Source organism: Andrographis paniculata, unplaced genomic scaffold (genome assembly GCF_009805555.1).
Source record: "Andrographis paniculata isolate CXL003 unplaced genomic scaffold, ASM980555v1 Contig78END, whole genome shotgun sequence".
NCBI lineage: Eukaryota > Viridiplantae > Streptophyta > Magnoliopsida > Lamiales > Acanthaceae > Andrographis > Andrographis paniculata.
In genome coordinates this window covers 2,096,598-2,115,898 of record NW_026137615.1, presented here as the reverse complement: position 1 = coordinate 2,115,898, position 19,301 = coordinate 2,096,598, and the positions used below count along the sequence as shown (strand labels likewise).

The 19,301-nt window shown below is 27.4% G+C and overlaps 2 protein-coding genes across 2 annotated transcripts; one reads left to right on the top strand and one right to left on the bottom strand.

Moving 5' to 3' along the window:
* Positions 1-1,422: 1,422 nt before the first annotated feature.
* Positions 1,423-3,406, bottom strand: LOC127239747 (pentatricopeptide repeat-containing protein At5g56310-like). Its single transcript, XM_051258040.1, has one exon. The coding sequence runs from the start codon at positions 3,192-3,194 to the stop codon at positions 1,725-1,727; it is 1,470 nt and encodes a 489-aa protein (XP_051113997.1). The 5' UTR covers positions 3,195-3,406; the 3' UTR covers positions 1,423-1,724.
* Positions 3,407-12,356: 8,950 nt separating this feature from the next.
* Positions 12,357-12,677, top strand: LOC127239574 (E3 ubiquitin-protein ligase MPSR1-like). The gene has a single exon (XM_051257785.1). It carries the CDS (start codon positions 12,357-12,359, stop codon positions 12,675-12,677), a length of 321 nt encoding a protein of 106 aa, XP_051113742.1.
* The last annotated feature ends 6,624 nt before the right edge of the window (positions 12,678-19,301 follow it).

Here is a 19,301-nt window from a genome sequence, read left to right as displayed (position 1 = left end):
TGATTTTTATTTGAATTTTGAGATAAGTTTGAATTTATGTGTTTTTTGTGTTTAGGTTTAAGTTGAGTTTTTGATAGTTTTGATGTGTATTGATTCGATGGTAATAAATATAATAATATAAATGTGTATCAATTTATATAATTTGATTATAAATTTATGTTATATCTATATATATATATATTTCGAAATTTTTATTTATGTCTATTATAAAAAATTTTGTTTTTTATAAAATAACATATTTGAGTTGTATTGGTAAAATTTTAAAAATATATTTATAGTAAAGTAATATTAATTAAATATGTTAGATGTGTTATATTATCAACTATGATCATCTCACCTAAAAACTTAAGTTTAAAATGATATAAATTATTTATTTATATATTATGATGTTTATCAACACATCCTAAAAACTTAAGTTTAAAATGATATAAATTATTTATTTATATATTATGATGTCTACCAACACATCCTCTCACGTGTAAGGTGGATTTAAGCCACATATGACGAACATGGGACGTTTCGTGTCTAATACCAAGTTAAATGATCATTTCATCTAAAAATTTAAGTTTAAAAAAATATGAATTATTTATTTATATATTATGGAGTCAACCAACACGTCCCCTCACGTGCAAGGTAGATTTACGCCACATATATATATGACGAACATAGGACGTTTCACCTCTGATATCAAGTTAAATGATCATTTCACTTAAAAGTTTAAGCTTAAAATAATATGAATCATTTATTTATATATTATGGATTCAACACGTTCTCTCACGTACAAGGTGGATTTACGCTACATACAATTGAACATAAGACGTTTCGTCTCTGATTAAATGATCATCTTACCTACAAGTTTAAGCTTTTAAGGAATACACATTATTTATTCATTTACATATTTGAGTCAATCATCATTATCAATTCCTAATAGAGATAGATGTAATTAAAATTACAAAGTTCTACAAAATTTTTAGACTAGTTTCACCATACCTATCCGAGAATAAATAGAAAAACTTAGGAATAAATCATTGAATAAATGGATTGTGTGGGGATGTATTATAAATGAAGGAATTTATTCAAATGAAGTATGGAGGGTGGGAAATGAAAAATCAAGATAAAAAATATAGTCGCACATCCTCGAACATGTATAGAAATCCATAAATAATTTTTATTGCACAATTGATCATTCGGCGCCGAAAATGCGCACGTGGCATCCGCCTATTACGCCAAAACACGCGTGGCGGCACGAAGACGCTGTCTGGCAGACACATGAAAGTTTTTTTTTCTTTTTTTTTTTTTAATCATCTACGTGTCCGTCAGGTGGTGCTTACGTGGCGGACATGTGTGCTCTTGCGTGTCAGGCGAGTGCCACGTACGCATCTCTGATTCCGAAGGACCAACTGTGCCAAAAAATAAATAAATAAAACAACTTTATACGTACTCCAATTGCGGGACTAAAATAATAAAAGATCAAACTAGTCGAGTTCATCTCAATTTCGAGTTCAGCTCATCTATCTCGACAAACTAGTCGAGTTCGTCTATTAACGAGTCAAATCAAACTCAGCTCGCGCACAAGTTATCTGATTCGTTTATCAGCTCTAATAATTCATCGCTATTGTTGTTGTCGTGTTGCTTTCGAAGTAGCATAGCAAACTCGTTCGATCAATCGATCCCTCATCCCTCTTTACAAGTTACCTGATTCGTTTAACAACTCTAATAATATGTTAATATTGTTGCGTTGCTTTCGAAGTAGCATCGCAAACTTGTTCGATCAATCGATCCCTCGTCCCGCCTCCGACTACGCTCCATCCCGCCATTTTCTTCGAACTCCCGTCTCTCATCCCTTTCCTTTCTTTCATCGCTTGCTCCCATTTTCCGGCCTCGACGTACATGTTCGACAACACGACATGAACCCCGTGATTTTGCGGATCCAAATCAAGTATCTCCCTCGCCGCCCTCTCTGCAACCTCAATATTCCCACACTCTCGACAACCACTCAACAACGCCCCCCATATCGCCACGTCGGCTTTCCAAGGCATCGTTCTTATAACTTCCTCGGCCTCCAAAACCCGCCCTCCTCTCCCGAGCAAGTCCACCGCGCAACCGTAGTGCTTCAAATTCGCCTTGACGCCGTAAACGCCAAACATCGAATAGAAAACCTCACGGCCGTAGTCCACCAATCCGGCGTGGCAACACGCCGACATCACGCCAAGAAGCGTAATCCCGTTCGGCTCGAACCCCTCCTCCAACATCATTTTAAAAACGTTTATCGCCTCCTCGGCGCGCCCGTGAACCGCCATCCCACAAATCAACGCATTCCAAGTCGCGACATTTTTTGCCTTCATCCCATCGAAATATTTTTTTGCCTTCGCCAACGCCCCGTTCCTCGCGTACATGTTCACGATCGCCGTCCCAAGAATCACGCCGACTTCCATTCCCTTCTCCTCGATGTAGCGATGAATTCGCTCCCCGAGCTCAAGCTCCGGCTGTGCCGACTGGGCGCATGCCGACAGCACCGACGACAACACCACCCCCCTCGGTTCAAATCCTTCCCCGATCATTTCTTGAAACAATGTAATTGCTTCCTTGGGACATCCATTCTGTGCATACCCACATATCATCGTCGTCCACAGCCTCAAATCCTTCACAGGCATTTCGTCGAACACCTTCCGTGCATCCCCAACACTACCCGACGTTACAGAAATCCCTCTCACCAGCGCATTCCCGACGTGCGGATCGATCTCAAATCCAAATTTCAAAACATTGGCGTGCACCTGCGCAAAACATTTACTCAATTTCATGTTCGAGCAAGCTTTGAGGACGAAAGGGAAGGTGTGGGTCCCAGGAGCTACGCCGCGCCTTCGCATCTCGACGTACAGAAGGAAGCCATCGGAGGGGTTCGAAGTGTTTGCTAATGCTCGGATTATTGTGTTCCACATGAACAAATTCGGGGTAGGGATGTGATGAAATAGTTTGAGTGCGTAATTCAGGTCTGAAAGAGCGCAAAAATTGATCAATCGGCTCGCGGCGTAGGCGTCGTGAATGCGGGCGGTGACGATCATTTGGGCGTGAATTTGCCTAATTTGGTCCATTGATTTGCATTTGTCTGCTGAGACAGAGAGCGGCGCTTCTATTGCGGCCGTCGCCGTCGTCCGCCGGAGACTTAATTGAAAAGCTCGTCTCGAAATGAGCATTCCCACGCCGACGGATATAGGGCATGGTTCGCCAAATCGGCCGAATTGGAACCGATCTATGAGATACAGAAAGGTGATTGCAAGGAGGAGAGGACGGCGGCGGCGGAGGCGGCGGAGGGGGCGGAGAGGAGAGGAAGAGGATGACGGAGCGGTGGGTTGAAAGTTTATTGGGCTTGGGCTTAGGCTTTAAATTTATTGGGCTTGTGTGTTCTATCTTTTTTGTTGTATTTTTCAGTTTGAATGTTTTAACAATAACGTTTGAATTTATATTAGTTTTCTGTATAATATAAAAATTAAATTTTATACCAAGTTACATGGGTCATGTATAATTGTACATTAAAACATGTATAGTTGTGACAATATAACTATGTATAATTGTAATGATCGGATAGTTTCCAAGTCGGCTGCCACGTCAACTCTGTTACGTTCACGTCAGCAATTTTCGTTAGTTTTTTAACGGTAAGATTAAAATTGATTGAAATTGTTTATAATAAAACCAAAATTGATTGAAATTGTTTATAGTGAAACCAAAATTGATTAAAATTGTTTATAATTAGACTAAAATTGATGATTTTTTTTTATATTGAAACCAAAATTAATAAATTTTAGTTATATTTAAACCAAAATTGATTTTTCCCAAAAATTTATTTGATTTAATTTAATATTATTGAAAAAATAAATAAAACAAATAATAAAAACCTTATGAGAAATATACGAAAGAACACAATTCAGATTTTGGGTGTTTGAATTAAATTTTATTTTAATTAGTATTTTAATATAATAATTTTTTTAAAAAATAATGCATTTTTTTAACAGCTTGTGTTAATTTATATTTTATTTTATAATATTCAGTTGGAATCGTTACAATTAATGGATGAACATGCCTAATATTTATATTTCATTTTAAATAAAAAGTTTGACTACACTATAACTATAAGTACCTTCAAAATTATAATTATTTAGCGGTGCGTACTTTCGGATAGCGGTTGCGTATTTTTCCGATATAAAAAAAAATACAAAAATAAAATAAAATATTCCATCCATACCTAGAAAATAGATACACCTCCTTTATAATTTACAAGGAAATATAACTATTTTTTGCTTTTTTTATTTTATTTTTATTTTAAATGTTAGTAAACTATATACATATACTCCCTTCGTCTCATAAGTGCGTATCCGCTTATTTTTTACACGAAATTTTAAAAATATTAGTATTATATTAGGATATAGTAGGAATAAAGTACAAATGACTAAAATAATTTTATTAGTACTGTGTGATATAAAGATAACGACATTTGTATAATATATTGTAAGTTGTAAGGGGTTGTTTGGTTCAAGGATTTGATGGGATTCCATGGGATTTATATTTTAAAATCCTATAAAATCCATGTTTGGTTAAGAAAAAAAAAGGTGGAATTTAAAATAATGGGATTTGAAAAAGGGGTCTAAAATCCTACAAATAAGGGATTTTTTTTTGTAATGGGGATACCCCGTTACTTTTAAATCTCATTCTTGAAATTTTAATTTTTACATTTATATCCTCTTATAAAAAAATAATAGTACTATATTTATGTAAAAAATTAAATAATTTTAACATTAATTATTATTTAAATTATATACTTAATTAAATTTATATTATTTTTTATTGTACAATATTTTTTAAATAAATTAATAATTCATTGTTTAAATTATTATTTATTATAAATTTTATTTGAATTATAAAATTATAGGGACCACCATAAGTCGGGTTCAGTCGGAACTGATATTCATCCCAAATATATATTGTTAAATTCGAGATTCAAATTGGATCCGATTATGCTAGATCCGACCGAAACTATACCCGGTATGACTTGATAGATCCAAAAAATCTATTTTTTTTACAATTCTTAAATTTTAATTTAAAATTACATATATACAAGATCCAATGTATATTAAAATTTATGTATTTTATTAGAAAAATATTATAATAAAATAATGAATATGTTAAACTCAAAAAATATTTTTAATATAATTATATTATTCGAAATTATTTTTGATATATATGGTTGATATATTATTATATTACCCTGATCATGATCCGGATCCAGACCTAATACTCAAATAATTGGACTCAACTTCAAATAAATAGGTCGGGCTCAGTCGGGTCTCGAGTTTACGCGAATCTATTGTCATCCTATAAAATTATTGATATATTTTCAATTTATATTAATAATGAATTAGAGGTTTAATTTGACAAAATAAATAAAATTGATAAGAGGACAATTATGTCATTTAAAATATAAAAAATCCAAATCCACAAAATATAAATCCCACCACATTTTACCAACCAAACATAACATGGGATTCCAAATCCTAAATATAATAAATCTCATAACATATAAATCCTACTGTGAAATCTCAATCCCACCGAAAAAGTCCATGAACCAAACAGCCCTTAAGGGATACTTTGTTTTGAAATGGACTAGAGTGGAAAATGAGAAAATATTTTTTTTATGACGCGAAAATTCGCAGCCACTACCGAAAGTGCGCACTGGATAAACCCTGACTGAATCTAATATCCTGCAAATTAAGTTCAATAGACAAATCATATTTTTTATGTTTAAAAGTTCATTTTTAAATAAATTAATTTTTTATTAGATTTATAAAAAAAAAATATATATTTGTAACTTATAATTAAGTTTATAAAATAATTATTTATCTGAGTTATTGTGTTTAAACAAATATCGGTTAGATTATAGCTTAGTTAACTAATAATTTAGGTTTATCAAATAATTATTTTATAAAATTTATTTATTTGCTTAAAATATTTATGTTATAATTTAAGATTAAATTCTAAAATAAAATAAATATATAACATCTTTTTTATTGGATTTTCAACTCTATTTACGTCATTTAATTTTGTTTCCGATATAACATAACCTATTGTTTAATTTACAATAATCTTTTCAAAATATTTTTATTTATTAATATTGACTTAAATTTCATTTATTTATTTGATTGCAACATGCAAGTGGACACAAATGCAATTATTATGAAGTAGAGTTCAATAGCAATTTGCCAACGTTGACTAAAGGGTGTGTAATTTTGGAGTATGATTTTTTTATTTTTTATTTTTGGTTTTTTATTTAAATATTAATTTGAATATGATCTTTTATAAACAAAAAAAATATATATGATTCTATTTAATAAAAAATGACAATAATTGTATTTAAAAAAAAAACTGAAAAAATATGCACCTTTTTTTTATATATAATTGTGTAATTAAAATAAGCAGAAGTCAGAAATAAAAACATTCTAGTTAAAAGTGCTTTTAAATTGTTAAAATTACTCAAAATGACATATTGTTAATATAATAGTATTTCTCTATATAACTTTTATAATTTATTTTAAATTTTATTAATTATATTTAAAGATTTAAATGAAAATAAAAAAATAGTATATTAAAATTTTGTTATTTTTGTTTTAAAATTTTAATTTAAGGATAATATATCAATTAAAAATAAAATTACAATATAATATAATATAGAGAAATACTATTATATTAAAAGCATGTTTTTTTTAGTAAATTTAATCGTGGAAAAGCATTTTTAACTGTTTAACATTCAAATAGTTTCTTACAAAAAGTGTTTTTATAATAATTTATCTAAACACAAAATCAAACCGTTTCTACTTTTGACTTTTTAGCTTCAAAAGTTGATTCTACTTTTGGACATAAACCAATACAAACAGATACAAATTATTATTTTTTTTAAGCAGAAGTCAAAAGTTCCGAAGTCAATTCAAACATGACCTTTAAAGTGTGTTACTTATGAGTTATGAACTTTTGATTTTGAATATTTTAAATGTAAAAAATAAATTTTAATGTAATTAATAAATAAAAAATAAATATTTAATATGATATCTTTTAAAAAAAATTTGAAAATAATAAAATCAAAAGTCAAAATCTTACAAATAAACATATTCCTATTCTTTTACTTTTTTTTAATGTAAAAATAAATTTCAATGTAATTAATAAATAAAAAATAAATATTTACTATGAATTTTTTTAAAAAAGATTAAGAATAATAAAATCAAAAGTCAAAATCTTATGCATAAACATACTTTTCTTTTACTTTGACAACACAAGTTGTCAACATGATATATGTATACACAATGTTTGTTTGTATGTTTTTTATAAGGATTTTTTTTCACTTATGAAAAAATACCAAATATATAAAATTAAATTTTTATTTTTATTTTTAATAAAAATTAAAAGTATTATATTAACATTTATACATATTGTCTCAAATATTTATTTTAATTTAAAATTTTATTATTATAAATTATGCTGAAATCAAGTATAGATTGTACTGTCTTTGACTATCACCGAAATCAATTATAATTATGTCGTCCGTTAATGTGAAACATTTATATTATGTTAATATAAAACTAACAACACACTATGATATTTAAATACAATTAATAGTTGATTTCATATAATTTATTTTAAAAAAGTACAATTAGATACGTGATTTTATTTAATACAATATATATATCATTTGTATTTATACCATGTTTAAAATTGATTTTCTTTTTATTATTTGTTGTTAGTACTATGTCGAATTTTTCGATCGACACACAAACAACCGCTATTATATAACTTTTTCATGTGTTTTTTTTTTTTTTTAATTTATAATATTTTTGTTTGCAAATTTTTTTATTCATAATTAATTAGATTGTAAATGATATACTCCTTTCGTCCCATAATTAAGTATTCGTTTGTTTTTTATACATAGTTTTAGAAATATTAATATTATATTGAGATATAATAGGAATAAAGTAGAAATGACTAAAATAACCTTATTAGTATTGTGTGATATAAAGGTAATAATATTTGTGTAATATATTGTAAATTTTAAGGGTATTTGTAATGTTAAGTAGATAGTAAAAAACTTAAAAAATAAAATAAATATTTTATTACAAAACAGACTAAAATAAAAAAAAATGGATAATTTATTAGGGGTCAGCGTAGTATTGAAAGTCAATATTAGAAGCCTAAACTACCAAATCGAGAAAAGCTTTTTCTAACAACCAAATTCAATATTTTTTAATTTATTTTATCAAAATTGCCCTCGTGTCAATAGTAAAGGGTGTGTTTGTTTGGAGGATTGGATTAGATTTTTATTATTTATCCCATTTTTAATCAAATATCTATTTTTTATTTTTTATATTACAATAAAATCAATTTTACATTCAAAACATCACATCAACACCTATTTATATCACATCATACAACTATTCAAATTCAAAAATTTTACTATTTAAATCCCAACTCAAAATTCAAATCCCGAACAAACACGCCCAAAGGAATATTTTTCGTCCTAAAAGTTACACTTCCAACTTGACTAAAAGTTGTCTACATACCGTGCTTTTAACTATTAAAAATGAATAAATAAATAGAAAAAGTAAATGCCACCTTCCGATGCGCTTCTCAATTTTTAAATATAATAATAATAAAAAAAAAGTAAATACATGGGAAATTTTATCCACTTATTTACATGTAAGCTCGATTACTTTGTTAAAATTTTCCAATTGGTTAGTGTTTTTAATGATAGAAAAAATATTGTGATGATTGAAAATTTGTTGGGTGTGTTTATTTTGCATTTTGATATTTTTTTATACGAGAGATGAAAAACTGTAACTAATATAAAAATAAAAAATATACTCCCTATTTTAATATAATAGTCTTATTTAGTATTTTTGTCCGTTTCAAAACAATAGTCTTATTTCCATAAATAACTATATCACCATAAAACTACCCTTATTTTTTCATTTTTATTACAAAATTGTCACTACTTTTTACACTAATACACTTACAAGAGCAAAAAAAAATTTATTCATATTTTTTACCAACTACCAATATAATACTCCCTCCGTCCGCTTTGAAAGTTTACATTTACTTTTGGCGCGGTGTTTAAGAAATAATAGTATTTTAATTATAGTGACTAGTTAAAAGTAATGTAATGACATTTTTGCCCTTACTTTTTTGTGTAAAATTAATGATGTGATGTAAATTAAGGGTATTTGTAGAAAAAAGTAGGGTATTTAATGAAATGTTAACTTTGTAATTGGACGTCCCAAAATAGAAATATGTAAACATTGTAAGTGGATGGAGGGAGTATCAATATTTCTTAAATTTTGTGCCCAACCAAATTAAAACTATAATTTTGAGACCGAAGAAGTATGTAATATATATATATATATATATTTTTAATAAAAATATGTTTAAAAATTTTTATTAAGAAAACATAACCCCAATAATCACATATACATTAACCAAATAGTGCATAAAAGCACATTGATATATTGTATTGATATATGTTTTTTTTTTTTTTTTTTTTTTGGTATTAAATCAATTTTAATATAATATATTTCTTGTACGAGACTATATTATGTATTGTTATTAGTTCATATGTTGTCTTTGCATTATGTTAATATAATTCATATATTGTATGTCTCTATATTATATGTTGTCTATCCATATATCATGTGTTGTGTGAGACTATGCGTATTTTTAATTATATATTGTATTTATATTATTTTAACATAATGCATTTCTTAATATAATTTATGTATTCACTTTTTCTATTGTGTTTTATATATGATTATACTATTATATGTTGTAAAAAACGTGGTGAATTTCGTATTTCTGCACATAATCTAAAGATAAATGATTGTTTTTTTAAAAAAATACTTCATCCGTCAAGTTAGAAAGTATACATATTATATTTTGGGACGTCCAATTACAAAGTAAACATTTAATTAAATACATCACTTTTTCTACAAATACTCTTAGGGTGTGTTTGTTTGGGGGTTTGGATTTTGAGTTGGTATTTGAATAGTAAAAATTTTGAATTTGAATAGTTGTATGATGTGATATAAATAGGGTTTGATGTGATGTTTTGAATGTAAAATTGATTTTTAGTATAATATAAAAATAAAAAATAGGTATTTGATTTGATGTTTTTGCGGGAAAAAATTGAATGAATAGTGGAAATCCACCAAAATCCTCCAAACAAACACACCCTTACTTTACATCACATCATTACTTTTACACCAAAAATAAAGGGGCAAAAATGTCATTTTACTACTTTTAACTACCCACTATAATTAAAATACTATTATTTCTTAAATACTGCGCCAAAGGTAAATGTTTACTTTGTGTGTGGACGGAGAGAGTATTAATTAAAAAAACCCAATAATTCTTCATATTTTACAAAAAAAAATAATTTAAAACTATTAATTCTAAACAAAACACAATATACGCCGTGTATATTTTTCTATATTTATTTAGATTTTTGTATTTTGCTATATAATTTTTAAATTTTTAATAAAAATATATTATTATTATTATTATTATTTTACAAAATATTACGTCAAAATATTATTTAGAAAATCAAATCAAATAAACACTCCATGTTAATTGTTTATGAAAGTCAAGTAGTCATTTAATATAAACAATTAATAACTTTAGAATAATTTTACTATCTACATAGCAATTATTAATAATCTTTAATTTAACTATTATTATTATTATTATTATTATTTATTATTATTATGGGATTTTAATAATAAGGGTTTTAGTCAACCAAAATGGTGATGTGGATAAAATCATCTTAACCTACCCAATACTCAAAGCATACCCATATTATATTGTTTATTTTATTATTCATATATTGGTATTTTTGATAACTTTGCTATTTAGGAAAAAAAAAAAAAATAGTACTTTTATCCGTATTTTAAATATTTTAAAAATTATATTTTAATAGTATATGTAAGACGAATATTATTATATAATAATAAATTTTTATATAATATAAATAAATAAAAAAAATATTATTTATTTATAATTAACTTAAATTTAATTTTATAAAAAATAAAAAATTTTAAATATAAATAAAAATATTTGCTTATTGAGGAGAGATATAGAATTAAATGGACATATATGTAAAAAGTAAGAAAATTTTGATTAAATTTTAATTTATTTGTTAAATATATTTTAAAATAAATAAATTTATTAAAAATATATAACAATAAAAGAATAGATCATCTTAGATTATAACTTTATTAAAAATACCTTTCAAACTAATACATTTAGGAAAAATTGCAAAAAATGCTATGTATGTAAGTTCAATTATCATTTTTGAACTTTTTTATTTTTTTATTTTTTTTTTATTTTTGCAATTTAGGACATTATATGTACTCCAAGAATTACTTTTGCCCTCTGCCGCCGAAAAAACACACATGACCGTCACGTGCGCCTTTGTGGTATGACCGGTGCATACGTGGACGCCGCCGTTGTTGTGTTGTCGTCCACGTGATTATCGGACATGTAACGTGAAATTATTCTTTTTTTTTTACTTTCGCAATTTAGGACATTATGTGTACGTCGGATATTACTTTTGCCTTTCGGTGCCGGAAAAACAATTTGTTCTAAGTTTTTTTATTTGAATTCGGTTCAATTGATTTTTTGCAATTTGGTCCAATTTGTCAAAATTAAAATTTAAAAAGAAAAAAACTATATTTTTTTTTAAAAAAATTAATTCCACCTCATCTATCCGACGATCATAGAACAAATTGTTTTTTCGGAATCAGAGAGCAAAAATAATTAGAGTACACATAATGTCCTAAATTGTGAAAGTAAAAAAGATAATTTCATGTCACATGTCCGACGACCACGCGGACGACAACACAACAACGGCGGGTCTAGGGTTTAGGGTTCACGTATGCGCCGCCGGCCATGCCACGTAAACGTGACGGTGATATGCGTTTTTTCTGCGTCGAAGGGCAAAAATAATGTCAAAAGTACACATAATATCCTAAATTGAAAAAAAAAAAAAATTATTATACAATAGGTCATTTTGGTCATTTTGCGAAATTTTTTTTGGTCATTTTGGCTTAAATTTATTATACAATAGGAGAATAGGAATTGGGTTGCCCAACTTTGGCCCCACTTGTCTTTTCCTTACTGTTATGAGTTTATCTCCCTCCCCACAACAAACTTCTTACTTTAATTCAGTCAAATTTCTATTCAATTCAATTTTTCCCTTCTATAAATTCTCTCGTCGCCAAATCCCCAATTTCAATTTCAATTCTAATTTCGCTAAATCCGTTCGATTCGCAATGTTGAGCTCGCAGATCGCCATAGTAGACGACGACATGTTCGACCTCGACCTCGCCTTGACGATGCCGGAAGTTTCCGCCGAGAAGCGCCGGCCGGATGCGGAATCCACGGCCGCCGCTCGCCTCCTGGTCGGAGCTATGCCGGAGGTAAGCGCCGGCGCCGGCGCCGGTAATCATTGTGTTGTATGTATGGAAGAATTCGGAAATGAGGAAACGGGAAAGCGAATACCGTGCGGACACGTGTTCCACGAAGGTTGCATTTCCGATTGGCTCTCGCTCCACAATGCCTGCCCTCTCTGCCGCCGTACACTCGCCCTTTAATCCGCTCACTTGTTTTTAGAAATTATTTGACTTTTCAAATTGTATTAATTTGTTGTATTATGTTACAGTTGAATTATTGTTAAGGTAAACTGTTTTTTTTAGTCCCAGACCTCTTATCATTTTAGCTTTGTAAGTGAAGCCTATCGCAAATTAGTCTCATAAGTGAAAAATTTTCGTTGTTTTAGTCCTCCGGTGTCGGAGATGTCGGCGTAGCTCGCCGGAGGTGACATGTCCGCCAGGTCAGCGACACCTGACGGACATGTGAATTTTTTTTTTTCATTTTTTTAATTTATTTTTTAAATTGGACTAAATAAAAAAAATAAAAAAAGTGCAAATAAAATTTAAAATAAATTTAAAATAAGTTTTTTAAAAAAATAAAAAAAAAATCTGCGTGTCCGCCAGGTCAGCGACACCTGGCGGACACGTCACCTCCGGCGAGCCACGCGGGCGTCTCCGGCACCGGAGGACTAAAACGGCGAAAAGTTTTCCCTTATTGGACTAGTTTGCGACATGCTCCACTTATGAGACTAAAATGATAAAGGAGTCCAATTACGGGACTAAAAAAACAGTTTACCCTTATTATTATTATTATTTTTTTTATAACGTGGAATCCACAAATTCACAGGTTAAACTTTCGGCCGAACATAATACTCTGTGAACTAGGTCCGACAAGTCAAGTTACACGGGTTTGAACCCATAACCTGAGTTATTGAGTTATATATAGAGAGAATATTTTTATATACCAAAATTATAAAATTAATATAATGTAATTTATAAATAATAAAAATATATTAATAAAAATAATTAATGTATAGTATAAATAATTTTACATTACGATTAAAATAATTTAATTATAATTTAAAAATGTATAAATTATTAAATTTAAAATTAGATTATTATTTTTTTTAAAAAAAAAGGGACAAAGAATTTGACTAAAAAATATTTTATATAAGACTAAGGAGTAACATATTATCACTAAGGCTTCTTTTAAATGAACATCCCCCACCCAAAAATAAGTGCAAGTTTGTTCCCTCAGTATTTTTAAAAAGAATTTGTTTTTTTTTTTTAATATTAGAAACAATAATTATATTAGTAAAAAAAATATTTTATATTAAATTATTTACTTTCAAGTAGATAAATATATATGTGTTAATATTTGTATATATTTATTTTGAATTGTTCCATCCAAAAAAAATATTGTAAACAAACCCTATTACATAAGTTATTATTATTATTTTAAATTGCAGTTAATATTATTCACTTTCACAATTGTTAATAAAAATATACAATTTTTTCACATAAAATATCAAATCAAAATTACTATTCCCTCGGTCCCATTACAAAGTATCCATTTTTTTCATTTTAGTCTGTCTCATAACAAAGTATTCATTTCATTTTTTTAGTAATTGTACTATCTAACATTACAAATACTCTTACAACTTACAATATATTACACAAATGTCGTTACCTTTTATATCACACGTACTAATAAGGTTATTTTTTAGTCATTTTTACTTTATTACTACTATATTTTAATATAATATTAATATTTCTAAAACAACGTGAAAAAAAATTGATATTTATTTATAAAACGGAGGGAGTAATTTTTTTTTTTAAAAAAATACTTAAAGTAATATTTCATTTCAAATTAATTTCGAACTACGATCTAACAAACTTATAGTAATGTAAGAATATTTAGACCAATAATATAGTATGTTTAATTGAATTTTGAATTTGAAAGACTCCCGCAGATTGGTGGCTCCAACCCTGATCCTGTCTATCCTAGGCCCTCTTTTAAGACATTATGTGACAATTACGTAGCTTTCTTCAAGCGGTACATATCAATCCTGTGTAAGCCCTAATGTCGGCACTCGTAAAATTTGACTTTTGTCCCACTGGACATGTCAGTTATTTGTATAAAAAAATAATATTCCGCGTGGCTTCAAGTTCGATCGTTCGATACGCCCAAATCAAGCGAAACGGATCTCAGAAGCACTCCAAATCATAATATTTTTTGAAAATTCATACTGATATCATACGAAATTTTTGATATTTTCGATACGATAAGGTATAATAAATCGGTATTTCGGTATGTTGGGTGAATTTCTCCGCCTCTACTCAAATCACAGATTCTTACATCACTAATTAATTAATTAATTAATGATAACGTTAACGCACCGACAATGCCTATACAATAATAGCATTATTGAAAATTCAAATGCAGACAATGCGTGTATATATATATATATATATATATATATATTCATATTTTATTAGGTCCACTTCATTCACAAAATATATATATACAAGAAGTCAATTTCACTGTATGAATTTAAAAATTATTTTTGACACAATTTATGACAGTATATTAAATGATATATTTATTTATTATTTATAAAATTATTTAGTAAAAATAATTTGAAATGATATATTATTTTTTATATTAGATATAACAAATTGTATAAGTAATATTTTTTTCGTCCGTCATATTTAGTAACATTTTTTTTTATACGCAAAAAAATATAAAAATAATAAATGTGTATAATATATTAATTTTTTTAAAATAAAATAAGTTATTTGTTTTGCATAATTCTCACAAACTTAATTTGAATGAAAAAAATAAATTATAATTTTAAATAATATAATAAAAATAAAAAATTAATTTTAATATAATTGATTTTGAGCTAAGAAAATTAACAAGTAGTAGCAATATACTTCCTCCGTCACGTCACATAAGACCTATTTCTTTGTACGTTTCACAAAAGATGATCCATTTTCATTTTTTTGTAACTTTATCAATCTTAAATATACTTAACAAATATAATTTAATTTAATTAAACTTGTAACATAGAAACACTCAAAACCTCTTTATTTCTATATTTCTTCTCAATTAACATAATTTTTTTTTTTTATCTATATTTAAAATTACTCATTTTTTATAAAACTAATTTATGGTAATGACAAATAAATAAAAATATTATATAAAATTTTATTATCTACAGAATGATATCTATATTACATGTATTTTTTCGAAATATAATCTTAAAATTATTTAAAATACCAATAATATTATTGGTATAAAAAATAATAAACTAATATCATAACTTATTATTAATAACTTACTAATTTACACTACCTAAAAAAAATTGTGTCCCTAATAAAAGGGTTTATTCCTCGCGGGAGAGGGAGTAGATTTTTAAAATATAAATTTTAAATTATATTCATATCCACTTTTTCTTCATTTTTTTCTCTCCTCCCTATCACAATTTTATTTATTAGAATAGAGGGAATAAAAAAATTTTATTTGTTAAAATAGAGGGAAAAAATCAATTTTGGTCCAAATGTATTAATTTTGGTCATAATATAAAAAAACTCATCAATTTTAGTCTCATTATAAATAATTTCAATCAATTTTGGTCTCATTATAAATAATTTTAGTCATGTATCTAATTCTTTTATCATTTTAGAACTTTAATAAGTGGACCATGTCAGCGACACCTGGCGGACACGTCACATCCAGTGAGCCACGCAGGCATCTCCGGCGCCGAATGACTAAAACAACGAAAATTTTTCACTTATGGGACTAGTTTGCGACAGGCTCCACTTACGGGACTAAAATGGTAAGAGGGTCCAGTTACGGGACTAAAAAAACAGTTTACCCAAAAAATTAATAATAAGAAAAATAAAAATAAAAATTTGGTGTTATTATAATTAATAATTATTATATTTTGAAAGGGATATCTGATTCCTATTATCTTTTTATTTTATTTTATTCTTAAATTGGATATTATTAAGGATAAATTGGATATATATTACTTGTATTTTAAATTTATAAACTAATTATTTTATATAAATTATATAATTAGATATATATAATTTTTTTCTCCTCAATTTTTTTTATTTTTTTTAAATTTTTTTCACTATAGGATCTCCTCATTTTTTAATAAAAACATATTTATTTTTATACAAATAATTATTTTATTAAAAGACAACAAAAAAAATAAAACCAATGTTGTGAGATCATATATATATAATTGGTTACTAGTCATATAAAATTATTATGTTGTATAATAAAATCATAGCAATAATTTATAAGGGATATAATTAATAAATAATTAATAATTAAAAATATATTAGAAAAGTAATTATCGTATAGTAAATATTATTATAAATTAAAATTTAAAATATATAAATAAAAAATTAAAATAAGATTAAAATATGTAATTTTTTTTTAAAAAAGTAAAAATATAAGCGAGATAAACAAAAATAAAAAAATAAAAATGATAAGTGGAACCGAGTGAGTTTATGACTCAAGAGCTTGCAAAGAACCATAACCATAATGCAAACGAAGATATAGAAATTTAAGTCTCATAAGAAATGGTTTTATAGTATGAGGGTGAACTCGTAACTTTGATGTTATAGATTCAAATTTTCAATTCCTCCAGTCTTGTTCAAAAAATAGTATAATTTTAAATGAATCGTGAATTGCAATAATTGTATAATAAAAAAAATAAAATAAAACACGAATACCTAATAAAAAAAGCTCATACCTGTTTTAAATGTAATGTACTCCCTTTGTTCCATTGAAAAGTTACAATTTTTTATTTCCATTCGTCCCAAAACAAAGTTACCATTTTTTAATTTAGTAATTGTACTATCTACTTAACATAATAAATACTCTTTTTAACTTACAATATATTACACAAATGTCATTATTTTTATATTACACTGTACTAATATGGATATTTTTATCTTTTTTACTATAATGCAATATAATACTAATATTTAAAAATTTACCTGCAAAAAGCAAATGTTACCATTCCAATAGGAGGGAGGAGTATTTTTATTATAAAATTGTGCTTAAATAATGATATTTTATTTATTTGAAATAAAAAACAAACATACATGTTGATGTATTTTTTCAACAATAAAAAAGTAAAATCCGTGACTGAGATTAGGAATCTCTAAACACTGTACGGTACATAAGTAAACTGGGAAAATAAATATTACAGACTGAAAATTGAATGATGATCCCCGAATCACTGACTTTGTTGTCGCTTGAAGATGATTGAAGATCCTTTGCCAGGTGATGACCCCAATCCTTAAATATTCCTCAGAAAAGATGTTTCGGAACCGTCGCCAGCAACCGCCGTCAATCGTCCACAACGAAACGTTTTGAAACGTCGTCTGGTCGGTTACGGCAACCGTCTCGCCAACCGCATAATCCAACCGATCAATCCAGAGACTAACCGGTCGCTAGACCAAACGACTCCTTGGTCGCCCCATCAAGCGACCACCCTCTAGTCTTTTCCAGACGATTCAATAGTCGCCCCAACCAAGCGACTGATCTACTGTTCACTTAATTGGGCGACTAATTAACAGACCTTCCATTTGTCCAAACTCTGCTATTGGCCGACTCAACCGATGGCGGACCAACCGACTGCGAACCAACCGACTGCAAACCATCCGATCCGACTGCAGACCATCCGACCTGCCTATCCGACCACGGACTTTCGACCTGCCTGTCCGACCGCGGACCTTCCGACCTGCTTATCCGACTGCGGACAACCGACCTGATCAACTGACCGCGGACCAACCGACTTGAGTGCATATTTTTTTTTCATTTTCCGTCCGACTTCGTGTTCTAACTTCCTTTAAGATTCTGCTACCATTATTATTATTATTATTATTATTATTATTATTATTTGTACATAACAATACCTAATATTTACATTTTCTTATTTTCTTATTTTTAAAAGCATGACTTAAACAATTAAGTTTTGGTAAAAAAAACAAAAAAAACAAAAACAAAAAACACACAATATCGAATACTTCTTACCTAAAAATTCGAAGTATTTGGAAACGTATTATTAATGTATTTATTCGTCCCCCAACAATCTTCGTCAGTACAATTTTTTGAAAAAACACATTTAGTTCACTTTGCTGCATATCAATACATTTTCTTTCACTATTCTATTTTATCTCATTTCAATTTCAACAAATTTAATTTAATTTTAATTTTAATTTTTTAGATAATTTTTATGGTTGAAACAATATGTAAAATATATTAAATTTTTCTAAACTTCTATATTTATTTAAAGAGTAAATTATCATAGTCCCACATTGAAAATAAAAAATGGCGATAGTAAAAATAATTTGCACAATCTTTACACAAATTACTTTCATGTTTCTAATTTTTTTTTTCCACTTCTACAAATTTATTATTCTATTTTAATAAAAATTTATATAAAAAAATTTCAATATAACATATTGTTTATACATTATAATAATTTTCACACATTAATCATATATATTAAAAAATTTTATATAATAAAATATTTAAATGTAACTTTATCTTTTAAAATATTTTTTTGTCACTTTTCAATTTTGTCCGCTAAATTTATGACATTACTAATTTCGGCAAAGTCAACAAATTAACATTTAATTATTTCATTTCATTCAATACTTATTTAAAAAAAAAATACCATTGACTTTATTACATTCTCTTTATTTATTTATTTTTATTTCTAACTAAATTTTAAAAATACTCTCAACTATCTGCCACTTTTCAATAAAATACTTACTCCGTTCCTTAACAATTCATCTATTTTTTTATTTTGGTCC

Bases quoted from the DNA above. Each gene is read 5' to 3' on its own strand.
- LOC127239574 (XM_051257785.1), top strand. From the start codon at position 12,357: ATGTTGAGCTCGCAGATCGCCATAGTAGACGACGACATGTTCGACCTC.
- LOC127239747 (XM_051258040.1), bottom strand. From the start codon at position 3,194: ATGCTCATTTCGAGACGAGCTTTTCAATTAAGTCTCCGGCGGACGACG.